This window comes from Phragmites australis, chromosome 5, assembly GCF_958298935.1.
Source record: "Phragmites australis chromosome 5, lpPhrAust1.1, whole genome shotgun sequence".
In the NCBI taxonomy this organism is placed as follows: Eukaryota; Viridiplantae; Streptophyta; class Magnoliopsida; order Poales; family Poaceae; genus Phragmites; species Phragmites australis.
The window spans coordinates 1,524,393-1,542,207 of record NC_084925.1 but is presented as its reverse complement, the minus strand read 5'-3'; the positions used below and the strand labels follow the sequence as shown (position 1 = coordinate 1,542,207).

Below are 17,815 nucleotides of genomic sequence, written 5' to 3'. Positions count from 1 at the left end.
TTGAAGAATTCCCTTCAAGGAAAGATATTGCACTCACACAGGAGTAGGGTGTTACGCCCCCGTGCGGCCCGAACCTGTCTAAACCCCGGTGAATCTATCTCTTTTTTGCACTAGGTCGATCATCCCCCACCACCAGCCGTTGCATTTATTTCCGTTTCCATTTATTTCCCCGACGAGCTCGTTCAGGATCATCCCCCCGGCCGAATCTTTAAAAAGGGGTCTCTCGGGATCCCTACGACAGGAGTTCATCCTCCGACAGCCCTGTTCGGGGACTACTGCGAAGACCTCGGCATCAAGCTCTGCTTCGCCTCCGTCGCCCATCCTCGGAGCAACGGGCAGGTCGAGCGCGCCAACGCGGAGATACTGAAGGGGCTCAAAACCCGGACCTACAACGTGCTCGCAAAGCACGGGAAAGGGTGGGTCGACGAGCTGCCTGCCGTGCTATGGGCCAACCGGACCACGCCAAGTCGCGCTACCGGGGAGACTCCTTTCTTCCTTGTGTACGGCGCTGAGGCGGTCCTCCCCTCCGAGCTCACTCTAAGCTCCCCTCGGGTGCATGCCTACTCCGAAGGCGAGCAGGAGCAGCAGAGACGCGACGACGTCGATTATTTGGAAGAGCGCCAACGGCGTGCCGCCGTCCGAGCAGTTCGCTACCAGCAGAGCCTGTGGCGCTACCATTAGCGCCACGTCTGGGCCCGGTCTCTCGAGGTGGGGGATCTAGTTCTCCGACGCATCCAGTCGCGCGAAGGAAGGAGCAAGATGTCCCCTATGTGGGAAGGCCCCCTTTACTGTGATCGGTGTCCCGCGAGAAGGCTCTTTCAGGTTGGCAGCAGAAGATGGGCAGCCGCTCCCCAACCCGTGGAACATCGAGCACCTGCGAAAGTTCTTCCCGTAGATGGCCATGCTCGTGGCTCAAGTCAACCAGGCCAGGGGTTGGGGAGCGAACCCCTGATTTGTCCGCCGGTGCTCATAACTGGGTAAGTCACCCAACCTTGTAAAAAAAATTGTCAATACAGTATGTATATCAATGTACTCCTTATGTCAAAATTTCATTTTTCTGGATTCCATATGTTTAATCTGTCTGGTGAGATGCTCGATTGTGCGAGAAAAGTTCGCTCTCTCATTTTCCCCGCTGATAAAAGAATCCCGATCGGTATGCGCGCGGGCAGTTGCCGCTGACTTACGTCTGTTGTGGTAGGCTGTGGTGTTCGGTGTCGTGACAGTCTCCTGGGCACTACCGAGCCCCTGGGGTTCTCGGGTAATCCTATCGCTCGAGTCGCTCAAGTAGTCCGGAGCCTAGGCCCCACGGGCGGGCTGTCGGTGCTTGGTCTGGTCTGTCATACCCGGGCGCCACCGAACCATAGGACCTCTGGGTTACGCCTCTGCCTGCTCTTGTCCGCCGGTCTGGGTATTCGAGAGGTCTCGGGTCGAAAACGAGAGCAGTCTATAATGAGTACCGCACTAACAGAGCGCACCAAGCAAAGAATTTCTCTATTTTTTCTCAAGTCACAAATCGACAATCAAAAGCAAAAGCAGCTCGACCGCGAGGGCCTCAGTGCCCATGTCGCTGCTCGGCCCTAAGGGTCCTCGGGTGGTCCTACCGCTCAGGCGTGAGTGGTCGGGATCGCCTGATCCCGGGCTCCTCATGCGCCCCCTGGTGCTCGGGCGCCCCGGCCGTGGGAACCAAGTTCCCGGGCACCCCGAGCTCGGAGCGCATGCCCCTCCTGGATCGGTTGGCCGAAAAGCTGACAGCTGTCCGGTGAGTGGTTAAATTCAGACGAATTTACATTCAATAATATTTTGTTCCTGAGTCGTCCTCGAGGGCCCTCGTACTCTAATCTGATAGGTGAGATGGTCTCCTCGCGCACAAAACCCTGCCACGTGTCCACTTTTTCCTAGAATGACAAAACGGTTTGTAGAAAGGTGTACCGTACGTACGGTAATGTCCGATCGAAGTCTTTCATGGTGGTCATGGTGTTCGGTCCGCTTACAGGGCCCCGAGCACTACCGAGTCCCTGGGGTTCTCGGGTAATCCTATCGCTCGAGCTTCTCGAGTAGTTCGGAGCCTAGGCCCCAGGGACGGGCTGTCGGTGCTCGGTCTGGTCCGTCCTAAGCCCGGGCACCACCGAACCGTGGGGACTCTTGGTCGCATTCTCGCCTGCGCGTGTCTCCAGTCTACTTGCTGAGTGGTCGCAAAGTGGAAAAGTGTTCACCGGTCATGGCGTGCTCCGCGCTGGATCGATTTATCTCCCGAGCAAGAAAGTTCGTGCCTTTGTCTTTTGACTTAGCCGTTGCGGACTCACGAGGGCTTGGGGGCTGAACGCGCCCAGAAGGACGGTCGGGGCGATATCGTTCTCGGGGAAGGAAAGGTCGGGGTCGGTCCAACTGAGTACTCCTCGGGGCATCAAGTGAAAACAGCAGAAACTACACCAAGCACTCAGAAAAATACTGGAGTTGCGACCCCAAAGAAAGGCCTCCCTTATATTTACAAAAAAGGGACAACGTTTCTGAGGGATCACTCCCATATTTACATCAAGTAAAAAGAAAAGAAGAAGAAAAGACTACTACAAAAAAACCTACTCGGAGTCGGAGCTTTCACTGCTGCTCCTCGGGACTCGGGGCGGCAGAGCCTCCCGCGTGAAGCCGGCCGCCACCGCGGCGGCGGTACTCCGAACTGCCTCCCGGGCGAACTCCTCCTCGGCTTCGACCACCCCTTCCTGAGCTGGTTCCAGCGGGAAGTTCAGGTCCCGGCTCCGGTAGCGTGGGGCCCGGGGGCTACTGTCGGTATATCAGGAACCGGGGGTCCCCGAATCCCGAGGCCAGGCCAGCCATCCGCCACATGGCGCCATCTCGCGGAGTCTCTCCCGCAAGGTGAGAAAGATCGAGTCCCGGGAAAGGGTGCTCGGGGCCACAGTCGGTGGCCCCCGAGTACCTCAATTCCCCGATGATCCACGAAATCTAAGTACCGGGAAGAACGTGCTCGGGAAGATGTACGGCGACCCCCGAGCACCCTAGTCCCCCGACGATAAGGAGAGCTAAATACCGGGAGAAACGTGCCCGGGACCGCTAGCTGTGGCCCCTGGGCACCCAAGTATCCCGAGAACCCACCGAAGGAAGTTCCGGGAGAGAGTGCTCGGGGTTACGTGCAGCAGTCCCCGAGCACTCGGTTCCCCAAGGATCCGTACAAAAATGCCCGGGAGAGAGTGCTCGGGGAGGTGAACAGTACCCCCGAGCACTCGGTCCCCCGAGGACAAGAAAGGGCATTCCCGGGAGAGAGTACTCAGGGAGGCGAATAGTGCCGCCGAGCACTCGGTACCCCGACGACCCAGAAAGGCCCCCGAGGGGCCCACCGATGAGGTGACAGCCAGTCAAAGGTCCGAGGCCGCATTTAAAGAGCGTGCATGGCTTGTCCCCTCCAACTGTTCCCGCCGCGCTCAGCGTCAGTTCCTACCACGTTCTGGCAGAGAGGCGTGGGGTTATTAATTGCACAGGTCCCGTCCCATGCCATCCGGCCCGTCTCAGGATAACGTCATGAGGGCCGAGGCGTTCCGTCTGCCGCGCTGCTGTGGCAGGGGAACAAGATAGGGCGGGCACGTCGGGCCGCTCTGCGGCTGCCCGATGGGCCCTCTCCACGGCGCCCGTTGCCAGGACATTTATTGTGACGGGCGACCGGGCGTGCGACGCATTTTCCACCCCCGGTCACAAATGATGACGCCCTTTCCATTTATGGTGTCTCGGAAGTTGTGCCCCCTCCCTCCCGTTCGGTGCACATTGCTGCCGGTGGGTACTTAAAGCAGCCGGCGGCACAGAAGCAGGGAGATCGAGAGCTGAATGCATCCTGAGAAGAACACCCGGAAAACGGAGATCAGAGAACATCTGAGATCTGAGAAGTGAGTAGCACGAGACAGACCGAAGAACTTAGAGCCCCAGGCTCTGAGATAGACCAACATTCTTGTGACCAGCAACATCCTCGAGGGACTTCCTCAGGGCATTTATAGTATCCATACAGGAGTAGGGTGTTACGCCCCCGTGCGGCCCGAACCTGTCTAAATTCTGGTGCATTTACTTCTTCTTGCGCTAGGTCACTCCACCACCACCGGCAATTGCATTCATTTCCATTTATTTCTACGACGAACATATTCAGGATCATCCCCCCGGCCGAATCTCTAAAAAGAGGTCTCTCGGGATCCCTGCGACTGGAGTTAATCCTCCGACATACACTTTCACCAACGGACACCGGAAAATAGGCTAAAGTGTTCTGAGTCCGGAGTCTCCGGTGTTCACCGGATACTCCAATACTTATTGTTTTAGGCCGGAGTCTCCGAGCGAGACTCCGTCAGAGAGTCTCGGTTCCGATTTAATTTTAAATGTCCGGAGTCTCCGGAGTTCACCGGATACTCCGGTACTTACTGTTTTCGGCCGAAGTCTCCGAGTGAGACTCCGCCAGAGAGTCTCAGTTCGAATTTATTTTAACTATAGCGGAGTCTCCGGGGTTCACCAGATACTCCGATGTCTGGAGAGGCCGGAGAGTCCGGCAAGTCTCCGGGTTTTTTCTGTGTGGCGTCTAAGTGCCACTCGGCGTCTAAGTTCGGCAAGTCAGTTCAACAAAACTGTAACGGCTAGTTCTGACACTGTTTTGAGCCCATTTTTAAATAATGGTCGGAGTCTCCGGTGTTCACCGGATATTCCGAGTTAGGTCAACCAGAACAATAACGGCTAGTTTTTTTAGGGATATCTATAAATATCTCCCCACCCCTTTGCATTGAATGCTTGCTGTTGCTGCTGATCTACTCTTTGACAAAGCCTTCCAAAGAATTCAAGAGCCCCTCCAAACCTCTCTAGTGCTTAGATTGTTCCAAGAATTGAGAGATAGGGTTTGGAAGTGTGATTTGAGTTGTTGAACCAAAATCCAATCTTTGAGCATTGAGTTCGTCGTCAAGCGTTCACTTGTGATCTTTTTCTCTTGGAGCCTCGTGCTCCTAGATGGCAAGGCGTCGCCTGTAGAGCATCCAAGGATTGTGGAGTACCACGGAAAGTTTGCTTAGATTCATTTTGATTTCGAAATCCTGTATAAACTGGATAATCCGGAGTAGACTGGATACTCCGGACACCGGAGTATCCGAACTTTACCGGAGTATCCGGACTCTGTTAATCCGCTGCTGAGTTTTTAAATTTTATAAACGCCTATTCACCTCACTCTAGGTGACATCAAGTACATTCACCTGTGTTAACTACTTGTTACTGCTATTAATCATTGTTATGTCTAAACTGAAAATGACGAGACGTCGCCGCTGAGACATATCATCTCATTTTTTGTGTTTTCCTATTATGTTTTCATAACACATTTAGTAATAGATAACTGAAGCTACATCTACTGTCAGGTTATAGAAATATCAGTATCCCAAACTAATCCTATTCTAATGATCATTAAGGTGTGCACTCAAATCCTTTTCGCACCCACAAGAAAATAGCTTATCCTATTTTCTCAAAGCATTATCAGGATTATATTATGTTCTAACTAGTATCAAAAGAGCCAAGAGATCAGCTAGCGTTTTGCAGCTCACATTGAATCAACCAGTACTATAACTTCTCTCACACACATGTAGCCAGCTAGCTAGGTACGTACTAATTGACAGTGGAAGCTAAGTATCTATCTGTATTGTGGAGTAGCACGATAGGTCTATGGTAGAGGCAGAAAAAAAAAGACTAAGAGGCTAATGCTGTCTAAAAGTATTCATTCTATAGAGACATGATGGCCAAGGATGACGAACAATCTGTATTTATAAATTTAACTTTTTTGCATCGTTTGAATTATGCATTTTTAGCAATGTTTTCTTAAAGATCCATTTATAAATAAATGTTTTTAACAGAGACTAAAAAATAAAAATTCTACTCCTCAAAATAGGATCTAGCTGGCCATACGACCACGTGGATCCGCCACTCTGATCTTCCAATCCCATCCCCACCAGTCAAGGAGACGTTGAAACGTCGCGGCCGCAGCGTGGGGCCCACGCGACTACACCACGCCCATGTACCGCCGCCTCCCGCGTTGACCCCACGGGCCCACCTGTCAGTGAAGACATGGTCCACCGTGGACCGGGTGCACAACTGCCTCCGTGGGAGACAGACGGAAAATTCCAGATCCCCGCCTCCACTAGAATACAAACGCAATTAAACAAACCAAAAGCGGAAATGCGCAGAATTTTTTTTAAAAAAAGAAATCGAAATTCGTTCGCCTCCTCAGCCTAGCTTCTCCACCCCCCCCCCCCCCCCGATTCGCGGCGTCTCCAGGGAGGCTCCCTCCGGGTACGCGCGGCTTGACGGAATCACTCTGCTGCTAATTTCGTAGCGGTTCTGGTGACACCGCTGTGTGCGTGCTCCTGTTGATCTCTCTCTTTTTGTCGCGATTTTTTTGTCCATTTTTGCCGGGTCAAGTCCGTTTCTGTCGCCGGGTTTCGCTCGCTCACTGAGGCTGGATTTCGAGGCATTTTTGGCCCTCGAATTTGCCTACCAATTTGAGGTGGAACTAGAGGGGTCGGTTCGCTTAATTTTGCAAGGATTTATAGGCGCCTGCTCCAGGGACGCAATTGGGGAAAAAAGAGAGCCGGAGGAGTTTCGCTCGTTTTGGGGCGCGATTCAGGAGAATAAACAAATAGGTGGTAAATCCTTGTCGGTATGAGCAGGTAGGAGGCTCTTTTTCCCTCTCGCGGCCAATTCGTGATGTGGGAGAACAATGGCAGTTGAGTAGGGGGGGGGGGGGAGGGAGACTGGGACTGGGGGTGAGCTTAATTTCTCGTTTTATATATGATTCTAGTGATTTTTGGGAACTTAATTCCGTGAATCCTGAAGGGTAAATGAGATGCTTATGATACCGAACTAAGTAAGGAAAGAGCAATTGCATTTGTTCTATCTCAAGAAAATGTGGATCGGATGAAGTAGGTAACCTACCCTTAATGACATATTGGAGTTACAAAACAACCTAAGTCCATGGATGAGACTCACACAATAGATGGTGTTTCATCAGTTCTGAATTCTGAGTAGAGTCTAATTGTCAATAACTTGCATCAAGTTGGATTCTGCTGCTGTTGCTGGTGCCAACTGAATGATAGTATGCCAGATAGCAAACCAGCTTTTGCTCGGAATTATGCATGTTTTTGATATGGCCTTTGTAAACGTAAGATTAATATAAACTTGTGCAAGATATTAATTCTGCTTCTGCCGTATTTAGATGTCTCTTTTAAGCTGAAACTTTGTGCGGTGCTCCTTCACATAGCTTCAACTGATAAGTTCTGGATAATACAGTTTATTACAAGGAAGCAATGGAGTGGCGGGTTGCTGATATTTTCTACTACTGCCCAATGTGAAAGAAAGAAACTTTTACAATGGCCCCAGGAAGCAGCATTGTGACCGAAGTCCCTGAGTCAGACTGTGGAGATGATGGGCTTTCTGAGGCACTTGGGAACATTAGGCTTGACGTAGATTCTACATGTAAACCATGGTCTACATCACTAGCCAATGTTGCATTATCATCACTGGCTGGCTTGAATGATCTGCTTGAATGTCCAGTGTGTGCAAACTCAATGCGCCCACCTATACTTCAGGTTTGTGTGCTGATGACTTATCTTCTGCTCCTTTTAATCCGTTGTCAGAAGCAGATCCTTTGATAATCGCTATATACATTTTTTGCATGTTTCAGTTTGTATGTAAAGAAAATGCTGTTAGTTTCCATAGGCTGTACCTGTTGGATATCTATAATGAGTTTACAAAGTGGGCATCATGGTATGAATGTTGCATTTGCACCAGCTTAAGATATGTTGGTGTGTCCTTTGATCTCAAGTTGTTCTAAACGTTGTCCTGCTAAAATCTTTGTGTTTTTCGATATGCTAATATAAATGTTTTTATTGCCATATCCTAATCAATGACAAGTTTTGAGTTGGCCATGCTATCTCAATTCTGTTGCATCTTCGTGTTTATCATGTTGTTCATAACAATTATGGACACCCACCTGTCAAAATAATCTAGAACTTCCAAATGCTGATGAAGGAACAGGAATGCAGAGATCAGTTTCTTGGTTTCCTCATATGTCTATGTCAGTGCATTCGTAATATGAAGTCAATGCTTATTGACTCGACTATATTTCTATGTCAAAATAATCTAGAACTTCTATATGTTGATGAAAGAACAGGAATGCAGAGATCAGTTTCTTGGTTTCCTCTATATTTCTATGTCAGTGCATGCATAATTTGGAGTCCATGCTTATGTCCTGTCTTTCTTAGAATTTGGCATGACCTCAACTATCAACAAGTTCATAACTTCTATTGGTTGCATTATAACACTTTCAAGTTTTCTATTTTGCTTTATCTGTAGGCAGACATGTTCATAATGTTATCTGTGCTACTGTTTCTTAAGGGTTTATATCATGTAATTTTATTGTGTTACTCTAGTAGTGATGTTATTCGGATACTGTATTACTTAAGGGCTCGTATCATTTAATTTAAAACAACAGTTTCAACTTTGATGGTTATAGAAATGAACTCAGAAAATGTGAAAGGTAATAATCTACTGGTTCCCTATTCTTCTTGCAGTGCCCAAATGGTCACACAATTTGCTCTAGCTGCAAGCATAGGGTGGAGAATCATTGCCCTACTTGTCGCCAGGAACTGGGAAATATCAGATGCTTGGCTCTGGAAAAGGTGGCAGAACAACTTCAGCTTCCATGCAAATACCAAAGCATGGGATGTACCGAGATTCATCCTTACAAGAACAAGCTCAAGCACGAGGAATTCTGCAGGTTCAGGCCGTACAATTGTCCATATGCAGGTTCAGAATGTCTGATCACAGGTGATGTTCCAATGCTTGTGTCTCATCTCATTAATGACCATAAGGTGGACTTGCATGAAGGCTGCACATTTAACCACCGATATGTGAAGCCCAACCCTTACGAAGTGGAAAACGCTACATGGATGCTCACCGTAAGTAATATGTCTCCTCTCTGCATGTTTTAATGTTTGAAAATGTGGGAAACCTTTCCGATTGTTTGGTCTGGACATATATGTTCAGTGTGTGCACTGATTATTAATAACTTTGATAGTATATTAGTATTCACCTAATACGAGCCACTTGTGTGATTGCCTTTTGCATTTTGAATGTGATCATGTCTTTGTCATTTGTTTTGAGTCTATCTGTTCTTTCTTATCTGTATCATAAGCAGCTTCATACTGTATGAGGTCAGCCCAAGTACCGCATTTCACCTGTTGTTGTTGCCTCGCACTCGCAGGTTTTCAAGTGTTTTGGGCAGCACTTCTGCCTCCACTTCGAGGCGTTCCTTCTCGGGATGGCGCCGGTGTACATGGCGTTCCTGCGGTTCATGGGCGAGGAGAGCGAGGCTGAGAACTTCGGCTACAGCCTGGAGGTAGGCGGGGGCGGGCGGAAGCTGATGTGGCAGGGCTCGCCACGGAGCATCAGGGACAGCCACCGGAAGGTGCGGGACAGCTACGATGGGCTGATCATCCACCGGAAGATGGCCCTCTTCTTCTCCGGCGACAATGGGCATGAGCTCAAGCTGCGGGTCACCGGCCGCATCTGGAAGGAGCAATGCCAAGCCGGTGGCACGCACTGCTTCATGGTGATTCCTCCATCCTCTTACCCTGGGTGCTGAGAAGTGAGTACCAACTACCAGGCTACCACCAGCTCCAACTTTTGCTTGTTGCTTCTTCCCTTGGCTCCATGCCTCCATTCCATGATGATGCTGGAAAAATACTTTTGCCACGATGGGACGCCTGTAGCCCAGACTGTCTTCCAACTTGATTGACACGAGGTAAAAAAGGCCCTGCAAAACCTGGCTGTCATGTTGATGTCGAGACTTGGCTGGGCCGAGATGGACACGTGATCTCGAAGTGCATGGGCTTCTTGGTCAGCTGCAGCGTGATATCACGGTTTTTGATTTCACGTACACGGGTGCAGATGTCAGTGACCGAATGCAGATCAAACCATCGTCTGAATGCAGCAGTATGTTTCTGTTTGGCATAGCTAAAACTTATAAGGGTTTTTTTGAAAAGCTGTTTATGATTTTTGAGAAAAGTGGTTAGCATATGGATTTAATTTTCAGACTCTCAACACATTAGCTTTTTAGAAAAGTTGATTTCAGCCTGTTTATCAATTTTTAGTTTATTTCATCAGTAGCCAGTTTATTAGAAAAGTCTTAAGCCAACAATAAATTTAGTGTTTGTTTTAGTTTATCAGTTTTTCTAAGAAGCAGAAGCTGTTAATAAGTAGAAACAAACATAGTATAAACCTGAAATATACGATGTAGCATTGAGGACATGAGAAGTATTACGTGTTTGATTCGGGATTGTCGATTAATCGTAGCTGTTGCGTTACGTTCAAGCACATCGTTATTCTTGCACTGCATGCCTCGAGTAAGTTCTAAGGTGCAGCCTCGAAATGGAGCCTGATTTTATATAGCTGTATTTTATCTATCAACTCAGACAACAACGACGCTTTGGCCGAGTGGTTAAGGCGTGTGCCTGCTAAGTACATGGGGTTTCCCCGCGAGAGTTCGAATCTCTCAGGCGTCGCATTTCTTTTTTTCCTTTTCCTTTTTCTCCCTGCTATTAAACTGCGCAGTGAGTACGCCATGTTGCAGTATGGGACCATCAAGGTCATGGTTTATGTATTCTTTTTTTTTTTTAATTTCGTAGCACTGAAATAGACGAACAAAGTAAAATGTATTCTGCCTCTTTGTAACACTCGGTCTTGAAGGGGAAAATTTCAATATATTCTGAAGTTGTGACTTGTGAGCAATGATAAACAGATTCACTTGGCTCTCAGCTCAGCATTTGGCATTACCAGAAGCACAAACCAACCTTCTTATTGATAAGTAATCAGCATTCAACAAAACGATAATGTGCAGCAGCCCTCAGGTATACACACAAGTTCCATGGCGGCATACGCACCTCCAACATTTTACAAACATGTCGGGAGAAAGATATGCGAGTTCCTGCCGGACGAATGAGCTCATATGAAACAAAACAATTCCATCTGCAGGCAGCCACACCAAGGAATGCATACACTGGAACATATTCTTGTGGGCTTGTGGCAGATAAACGGATGATTGTGGCAGGTAGCGTCGATTGGTTGAGGCACTTGAGGTCACTGCAGAAACAGAGCAGGAATTTCAGAATTGAGCTACATAATTCTTCAGTTTGTACCACAAGTCAATTGCTGACTTCACAAAATATATAATGCCAGATATAGTTCACCGCAGTGCGTGGTACCAGAGTAAATTACCGGTGCTGGGTAGATATATCACGCCATGGTAAATTAATATTGAAATGAATAATAGTAATGACATATCTTGGGTTTGCAATAAGTAATGCCAGGTGCAAGCAAAGGAAAATGAAAGAGGTTCACCTCATAGTAATGAAAAGAAAAAAAAAGGAGTTCAAATGTGTGCTCAGAATGATATAGAACCTTCTGTTGAATTAGATGGAAGGGCCAGCAACTGAAGTTGCATGACCCGTTTCTTGCAACTGCTTCAGGGTGGAGGCAAGCCAGTCAAGCCCATCGTATAGGCCCTCACCACGGAGTGCGCATGTCCCCTGTATATGCCATATTCTGTTCCTGAGATCATGCAATCCCAGTCCTTCGCTCACCTCTTCTTGGCTCATTGCACCTCTCTGCGTGAAGAGGAAACAATATCAGTCTGGGAGTCTCACTCAATTGTTGCTCACTTCAACCTTTCATTAATCTGAAAGACGTTAACGTTTGTAAACTCCCCATTTTCCAATTAGCCCTATCGAATTTCAAGGAATTATTTTTCTACTCTAACAAGCTTCATGGAGCATGAATATTTTTCAAGAGTTCCTGCACAGCATGGTCTATACATTGACTGCTTCAAGTAAATATTCTGATGTCTCTCCCATATGTACAGGCTAAAGTTTGTATTTTATAAGGTAACTTTATACTATAAAAAGTCACATGTAAGCAACACAGAAGATATTGGATACCACATAACCTTGCAAAACAACTAATTACGCCACAACAGACAAATTGCCAAAAAAAAGAATATGCGATAACATACTCATTGATCAGAACGAATTTCAAAAGATACACAAACAGTCACATGGGGACGTCATAAAAAAGCTATGCAAGTAGCCATTAGCACTCCAAATTCTGGTTTAACTTACCAGGTCCTGTTTGTTTGCAAATACTAAGATTATACTGTTTGCCATCAAAGGGTCCTTGATAATGGTCTGGAAGGATAAAAAGAATGCATGTTAGTAGGACCTTGTATCATCAACAGACACAAAAGGAGCCGGTAAATCCTATAGTGATGGAGATATAATGAAATATGTAACCTGAAATTCTTGCCTTGCATCTCCAATCCTTTCTCTGTCCAAAGAATCAACAACATAGATCTGCAATAAATGGAAAGCTGAAACACAACTTAGCAAGAAGACTAAATCCTCTTCATTTATGTTCAGTGTGCCAATTTACTAAGTTCACCCATGCAAATTTTCCAAAATGTGCTTAGATTTGAGACAATATATATAGGCTGTGGTTTGGATATTAACTACAATTGAAGACGAACAATATGCAAAGTCAATATCAAAGCAAGAATTGAGAAAGATTAGAACTACAAAAAAGCCAGCAGACTAATGAAAAGCTAGGAATGTGTCTATAGACTTGCATGCAATAATTCTTACCAGTGCATCAGAATTACTGAGGTACATCTTCCAGAGTGACCTGAGTTTTTCTTGCCCGCCAACATCCCACACAGTGAATACCACATTCTTATACTGAACCTTCTCAACATTAAAACCTGCAGCGGGGGAATTATGTTACCAGAGGTAGGCATAAGATGATTCAGATCAATGGGGAAAAAATAGGATTGCAACAAAGTCCAAAAGAACAAATAAAATGCAATATATTCCAGAGAAATATGTTAGACCACGAAATTTATGCTATTGCTAAATTTCATCATGTTAAAGTCGTGTCGAGTAACATGATTTAGAAGAAATTGTTCACCACTGCAAGAACAAGGAAACTAAAATTGAAATTATGAAGAAAAAAAAGTCATATTAATATACGAGGAACTGACTGAAAATGGTCTTTTCATCCAAATCGTCCAGATTGTGAAGGCAAGGTTTCTAACAGTAAGTCTGGTAACACAACAGATAATCACATAAACTAACCAAATTTATCAAGTTCGGTTTGTCCAAAAGCATGACAGTATGGCATGGCCTCTTGCTATAAAGATGCAGGGCTATCCATTTAATTTCCCAGCTTCCATCTGTTTTTCTTCCAAATTTATGTCATCATAATTTCTGAATCAAGAATGGAAGAGGAATGCTAGCTTTGAGTAAAGGCATTTTTGAACCATCAGATGTTATACAGACAAATGTTTCCTAGTCGATACCAATTAAGATTAGATTACACCTTTCAAGCACAAATTATCAAACTATTTCAACCAAATATTGATGGTCATGATTTCCTATTGTTGACTTCTTTTTACACTCTGTACTCAGCAGGTAAGTCACACCAAGGATTTAGGAATTAAAGAGTTTTTTGGTTCGATATTTTATTTGCAAACGCACAAAAAAAAAAAACATGCCAGCTTATTCAATACAATCTGCATGGCACACTGCAATCATTCAGCGTTGGAGATAAATAAGTAAATAAATAATGATATGGGTCACCTACCCACTGTAGGGACTGTTGAAAGAACCTCTCCCATGTGCAGCCTGTACAATATTGTTGTTTTACCAGCTGCATCCAGACCAAGCATCACAACCTTGAAGAGGATTATCACACTATTAGTGATAGGTTCAGATAACCACTGATCAAAAGGAAAAAGGAAGGAACTGATGGAGGATGGTGTGATGAAGAAGACTTGACGGAATGGTTCGTTGGGTTAAGGTGGATACCAGACAGATATATTTAACTACAATCACTAGATTGTTCAGTCACAGATTTGTTTTTTCAATTATATTTTGGCCTTCAGAAAATTAGCTGGGTTAGAAGCCAGTACCCAGTGGACCCATCTATTGCTACTTTGCTAGAATGCTATCCCAATCCACTTGATCTAAAAAATCCCACTTCACTGCAAATATGATCTTTTTCTATTTAAAAAACACCAGAATGATCAAGTGACCAAGCATTGAATTCAATAGACTTCTGCAGCACAGCAAATAATTAAACTTAAAATGAGACGTCGAATCAACAATAGGATCCTAAATTACAGATCCCTGGTCACACGCCACTCCCCAATACAAAACCAAGAACTTGGATCGAAGCTTCACCATGGAACAACATATCCGCCAAGTAAGCCAACAACCCGCATGCCCAAATTATTGCGCAGTATCAGCCCAGGTAACATTCAGATTTTAGACGAACCATTCCAGCAGGGCAGGCCTAATACAATTCGACTCAAAGCAAACCTAAGACTGCGAAGGTTCAAGAATCAGACTACACCACCATGCCTGGAGGTCTCTTCAAGAACCTACCATACCTACACGAGCAAGCAACCGAACCAAGAAAAGACGGAAGAAGGACAGGGACGATGATACTATTACCCTCATCTCCTTGGTGGAGAAGAAGGAATCGAAGAGCCTGCGCAGAGCCTGCCCCATCCCCCCGCCGCGTCTTGCCTGCCTGCGGGTGGGTTCTTGGGCACCTGTCGCCCTCTGCGGCCGCCTGCCTTTCTCTCTCCTCGGGATTCCGTCGAGCTCGAGAGCGCTAGAGAAGTAGATCGCGGGAGCCAGGACGAGGCAGGGTCCGGTCCAGTGGTTGGGTTGGTCTGGTTTGGTCAGAACTCGAGCTGAGAGAGGGAGAGGAAGAAGAGATCCATCGCCAGTGGTGGCACGAACAGGAACAGACAACGCACACGGTAGAATACTCGCTTTGCTGGGTGTTTCTGATGGTCTGAGATACTTCGCCAACTTTTATTACTTTACGCCTTACGCTCCAGTTCAAATCTATAATCCGGGAGTATTGAGTAAAATGTGTAACCTTCGGACGAATTTCCAAAATTGCAATGACACAAAATAAATTTATGCCAAGTAATTTCATCCCCAGGGCAGTGAAATTGGATTATATATTCTAAAGTTAATCAATCTTTAATAATATATTTAAAATTAATTATCATTTGATTATACGTCACACAAGGACTAATAGTAATAAAGTGTAGTCTTCATCATTCTTACTTATTAAAAAGTTTTGTTACAAACTAGTTCTTATATGACATAGGATTAATTTTAAATATATTATTAAAAATTAATTAACTTTGAAACATATAATTAATTTTTCTCTAGTATACATGATCTACGATAAGTATAATTGTTCACCATGGGTTTCCCATTAACTCTATTATTACTGAGTCCGATCAATCCTCATTAGTCACTAATGTGATCCTAGTCATTGGCATGTAAAATAACGCTAACTGGGACGCGGATCCTCAGCAGCCTGCATATCAGCCTCTGTGTATTACTGCAGAGGTTCCTGATCCGACCAACTGAAGATAAGTGTAAGTAACTCCATTTTATAAGTGAAATTGAATTAATTTATGCTGACTAAGTCCACATGTCAACCTCTGTGCATTACTATAGAGGATCCCGATCCCACCAACTGAAGATAAGTGCATTTCTCCGAAGGAGAAATCAAGCTGTAAATAGCTCTATTTTATAAGTGAAGTTGATGTGAGGATCAGTGACATACTAAGATGAGGTGAATTATGATACTTAAAAACGTAAACTAAATTAGTTTTAAAAACTTTACAAGATCAATAAATCTTAATTTCTATCTAAATATGCTCTAAATTTTATCTAGTGTATCTACTTTACCCTTTAAGAGAATTACAACCTAATCTAATAAGGTAAATTACAAGTACGTAAATATGAAAACGTAAATAAGATAGAGAGAAAACTCGGTATATGGGATTTTTATCCTATGGTATTGATGGCACATATGCCTCTTAGTTCACATTGGAGCTCCACAAATAATATGCTCCCGGTCGACACCCGATTATGACTCTTGAGCTACCAAACCAAAGCCTCAAGCCGGATGAGCCATCAAGCCACCAAAGCAAAGTCTCACTACTAGATTCTCTTCCAGTCACTTGCCGTCGTGATCACTTCGGAGCTTGAACCACCAAGACAGGGGTCTCAGCGTCACCATACATGTGTCTTGCCGTCGCTCCATAACAAGTCGGATGGTCAACAAGCTTGAGCAACTCCGGCTCAAGTTACCGGTGAGCCACCAAGACTTCGATCCGTCGACGTACTACTTAGTACAATCTAGGATCACTCATTTATCCACTCTCTAGGCAGCAATCGCCTAACAATACTCTGTCACTAATCTTTGTGCTTAATTGACTTGGATGATCATTTTAAGCACTTTGTTGGATTGAATGTCTTCTCAAGTGTATATGAATTTTTCTAGAATTCAACAGCATGTCACAAATTTAAATGACTGAGTGGAGGAATATTTATAGCCTCAAACCCACCAACTAGCCATTTTTTCAACGACTTAGAAAAGTTGTTAACACCGGATAATCCGGTGAGAAAAGTAGTACTAACACCGGATCATCCGGTGAATACAACCTCAGAAATTAGCCGTTAGAACTCCACTTAATGCCTCTGTGAACACCGGACATTCCGGTGTACCTTCAAATCTATCACCGGAGCTTCCAGTGAGTTATCTCGAGCAATCCAAGCCTTTACAACCTCTCTGTGTAAAGTGCTCTGGTGCATTCATCCGGTGTTCGTTCCATTCACACGGGGTCATCTGGTGTGTTAGATTTTTTCTTCTTTTATCTGAAAATGCTTCGGTGCAACTATCTCTGTGATTACCAGACTATCCGATGAGTTGATCTTCATTCTTCAGCACTTGAAATCATCCCTGCAATAAATGCTTTGGTGCTTTATACCCTTCATCACCGGACTATCCGGTACCTTCAAATCTTTTTGTCCCGAGGTAAATTTGCTGCATAAATGATCCGATAAGTTCAACATACAGAACACCGAATTATCCAATAAAGTCATCAGTTTTCGCTTTGCCTTTAGATAAAATACTCTAATGAGTTTAACCCTAAACACTGGATTATCCGGTGTAGTTATTTTGTTCAAAGCTTGTCCAATTTAATCAGTCTCGAGTTTAGTTACGGTAGCATCTTCGTACATTGTATCTATAAGATCTATTATAATATATATATATATATATATATATATATATATATATAATATGTTAGTTTCATTGACTATATTATTATTAATTATTAAAACTATAATTATAATCTAATGTGATCATTTTCGCTAATTAAACTAATTTATGCTAACTAAGTTTGTTTTTCTTCTTCTTGAAATTGGCTTGAGCCATTGTGCTCATCTTGAACACGCTTAGAGTTAGGTGCAGACTAATCATAGATGTAATAAATTAAAACCTATAGACTTACATAGCAATTGATTGTCTAATGGACGATCCACGGCTTTTAAGTCTACCCGACATCATTCTTTGTTCACTATCGTACTAATGAAAAATTGCATAATTCTCGATGGCAATCTATTGACAGGTGAACTGACGGACCATCCCGTATAATACAAAATTTACGATAGATTCATATGTCTTGTCATCCATTATCTTTTCTCATTTGGATGAATTTGTGTGGATGCGTTGTCGCAACGATAATGCCACTCGTCTTGTTAAACACAAAAAAAAGTATCGTGCATTTCCTTCCTAGGAACTTATATCATTTTTGGGGAAAAGTTTCATTCACCAGTTTTCATATCATGTTTCTCTGTAATGCAAACTAATAAGT

The 17,815-nt window shown here is 44.8% G+C and overlaps 2 protein-coding genes and 1 non-coding gene across 4 annotated transcripts; 2 read left to right on the top strand and 1 right to left on the bottom strand.

Annotated features, from left to right (window-relative positions):
* The first annotated feature begins 6,257 nt into the window (after positions 1 to 6,257).
* Positions 6,258 to 10,178, top strand: LOC133918292 (E3 ubiquitin-protein ligase SINAT2-like). 2 transcript variants are annotated; one of them, XM_062362100.1, is made up of 4 exons: positions 6,258 to 6,306; positions 7,303 to 7,601; positions 8,586 to 8,972; positions 9,278 to 10,178. In XM_062362100.1, exons 2-4 carry the CDS (start codon positions 7,383 to 7,385, stop codon positions 9,656 to 9,658), a joined length of 987 nt encoding a protein of 328 aa, XP_062218084.1. In that variant the 5' UTR covers positions 6,258 to 6,306; positions 7,303 to 7,382; the 3' UTR covers positions 9,659 to 10,178. The 2 variants fall into 2 exon arrangements, with proteins under 2 accessions (XP_062218084.1, XP_062218083.1); XM_062362099.1 differs by having other exon boundaries at positions 6,258 to 6,370.
* A 317-nt stretch (positions 10,179 to 10,495) lies between these two features.
* TRNAS-GCU (transfer RNA serine (anticodon GCU)) lies at positions 10,496 to 10,577 on the top strand. Its single transcript has one exon. It is a non-coding gene; the product is annotated as a tRNA-Ser (tRNA).
* A 267-nt stretch (positions 10,578 to 10,844) lies between these two features.
* LOC133918293 (uncharacterized) lies at positions 10,845 to 14,882 on the bottom strand. Its single transcript, XM_062362101.1, has 7 exons — positions 14,577 to 14,882; positions 13,705 to 13,795; positions 12,708 to 12,823; positions 12,360 to 12,419; positions 12,189 to 12,254; positions 11,473 to 11,678; positions 10,845 to 11,154 (listed from the first exon to the last, which is right to left on the bottom strand). Exons 1-6 carry the CDS (start codon positions 14,631 to 14,633, stop codon positions 11,484 to 11,486), a joined length of 585 nt encoding a protein of 194 aa, XP_062218085.1. The 5' UTR covers positions 14,634 to 14,882; the 3' UTR covers positions 10,845 to 11,154; positions 11,473 to 11,483.
* Positions 14,883 to 17,815: the final 2,933 nt, after the last annotated feature.

Excerpts from the sequence above, each read along its gene's own strand:
- LOC133918292 (XM_062362100.1), top strand. The coding sequence starts at position 7,383 with ATGGCCCCAGGAAGCAGCATTGTGACCGAAGTCCCTGAGTCAGACTGT. Across the intron at positions 7,602-8,585 it reads TGCGCCCACCTATACTTCAG|TGCCCAAATGGTCACACAAT; the intron begins GTTTGTGTGCTG and ends TTCTTCTTGCAG. Across the intron at positions 8,973-9,277 it reads ACGCTACATGGATGCTCACC|GTTTTCAAGTGTTTTGGGCA; the intron begins GTAAGTAATATG and ends TCGCACTCGCAG.
- LOC133918293 (XM_062362101.1), bottom strand. The coding sequence starts at position 14,633 with ATGGGGCAGGCTCTGCGCAGGCTCTTCGATTCCTTCTTCTCCACCAAG. Across the intron at positions 12,420-12,707 it reads TCAGTAATTCTGATGCACTG|ATCTATGTTGTTGATTCTTT; the intron begins GTAAGAATTATT and ends CATTTATTGCAG. Across the intron at positions 12,255-12,359 it reads ATGCAAGGCAAGAATTTCAG|ACCATTATCAAGGACCCTTT; the intron begins GTTACATATTTC and ends TTATCCTTCCAG.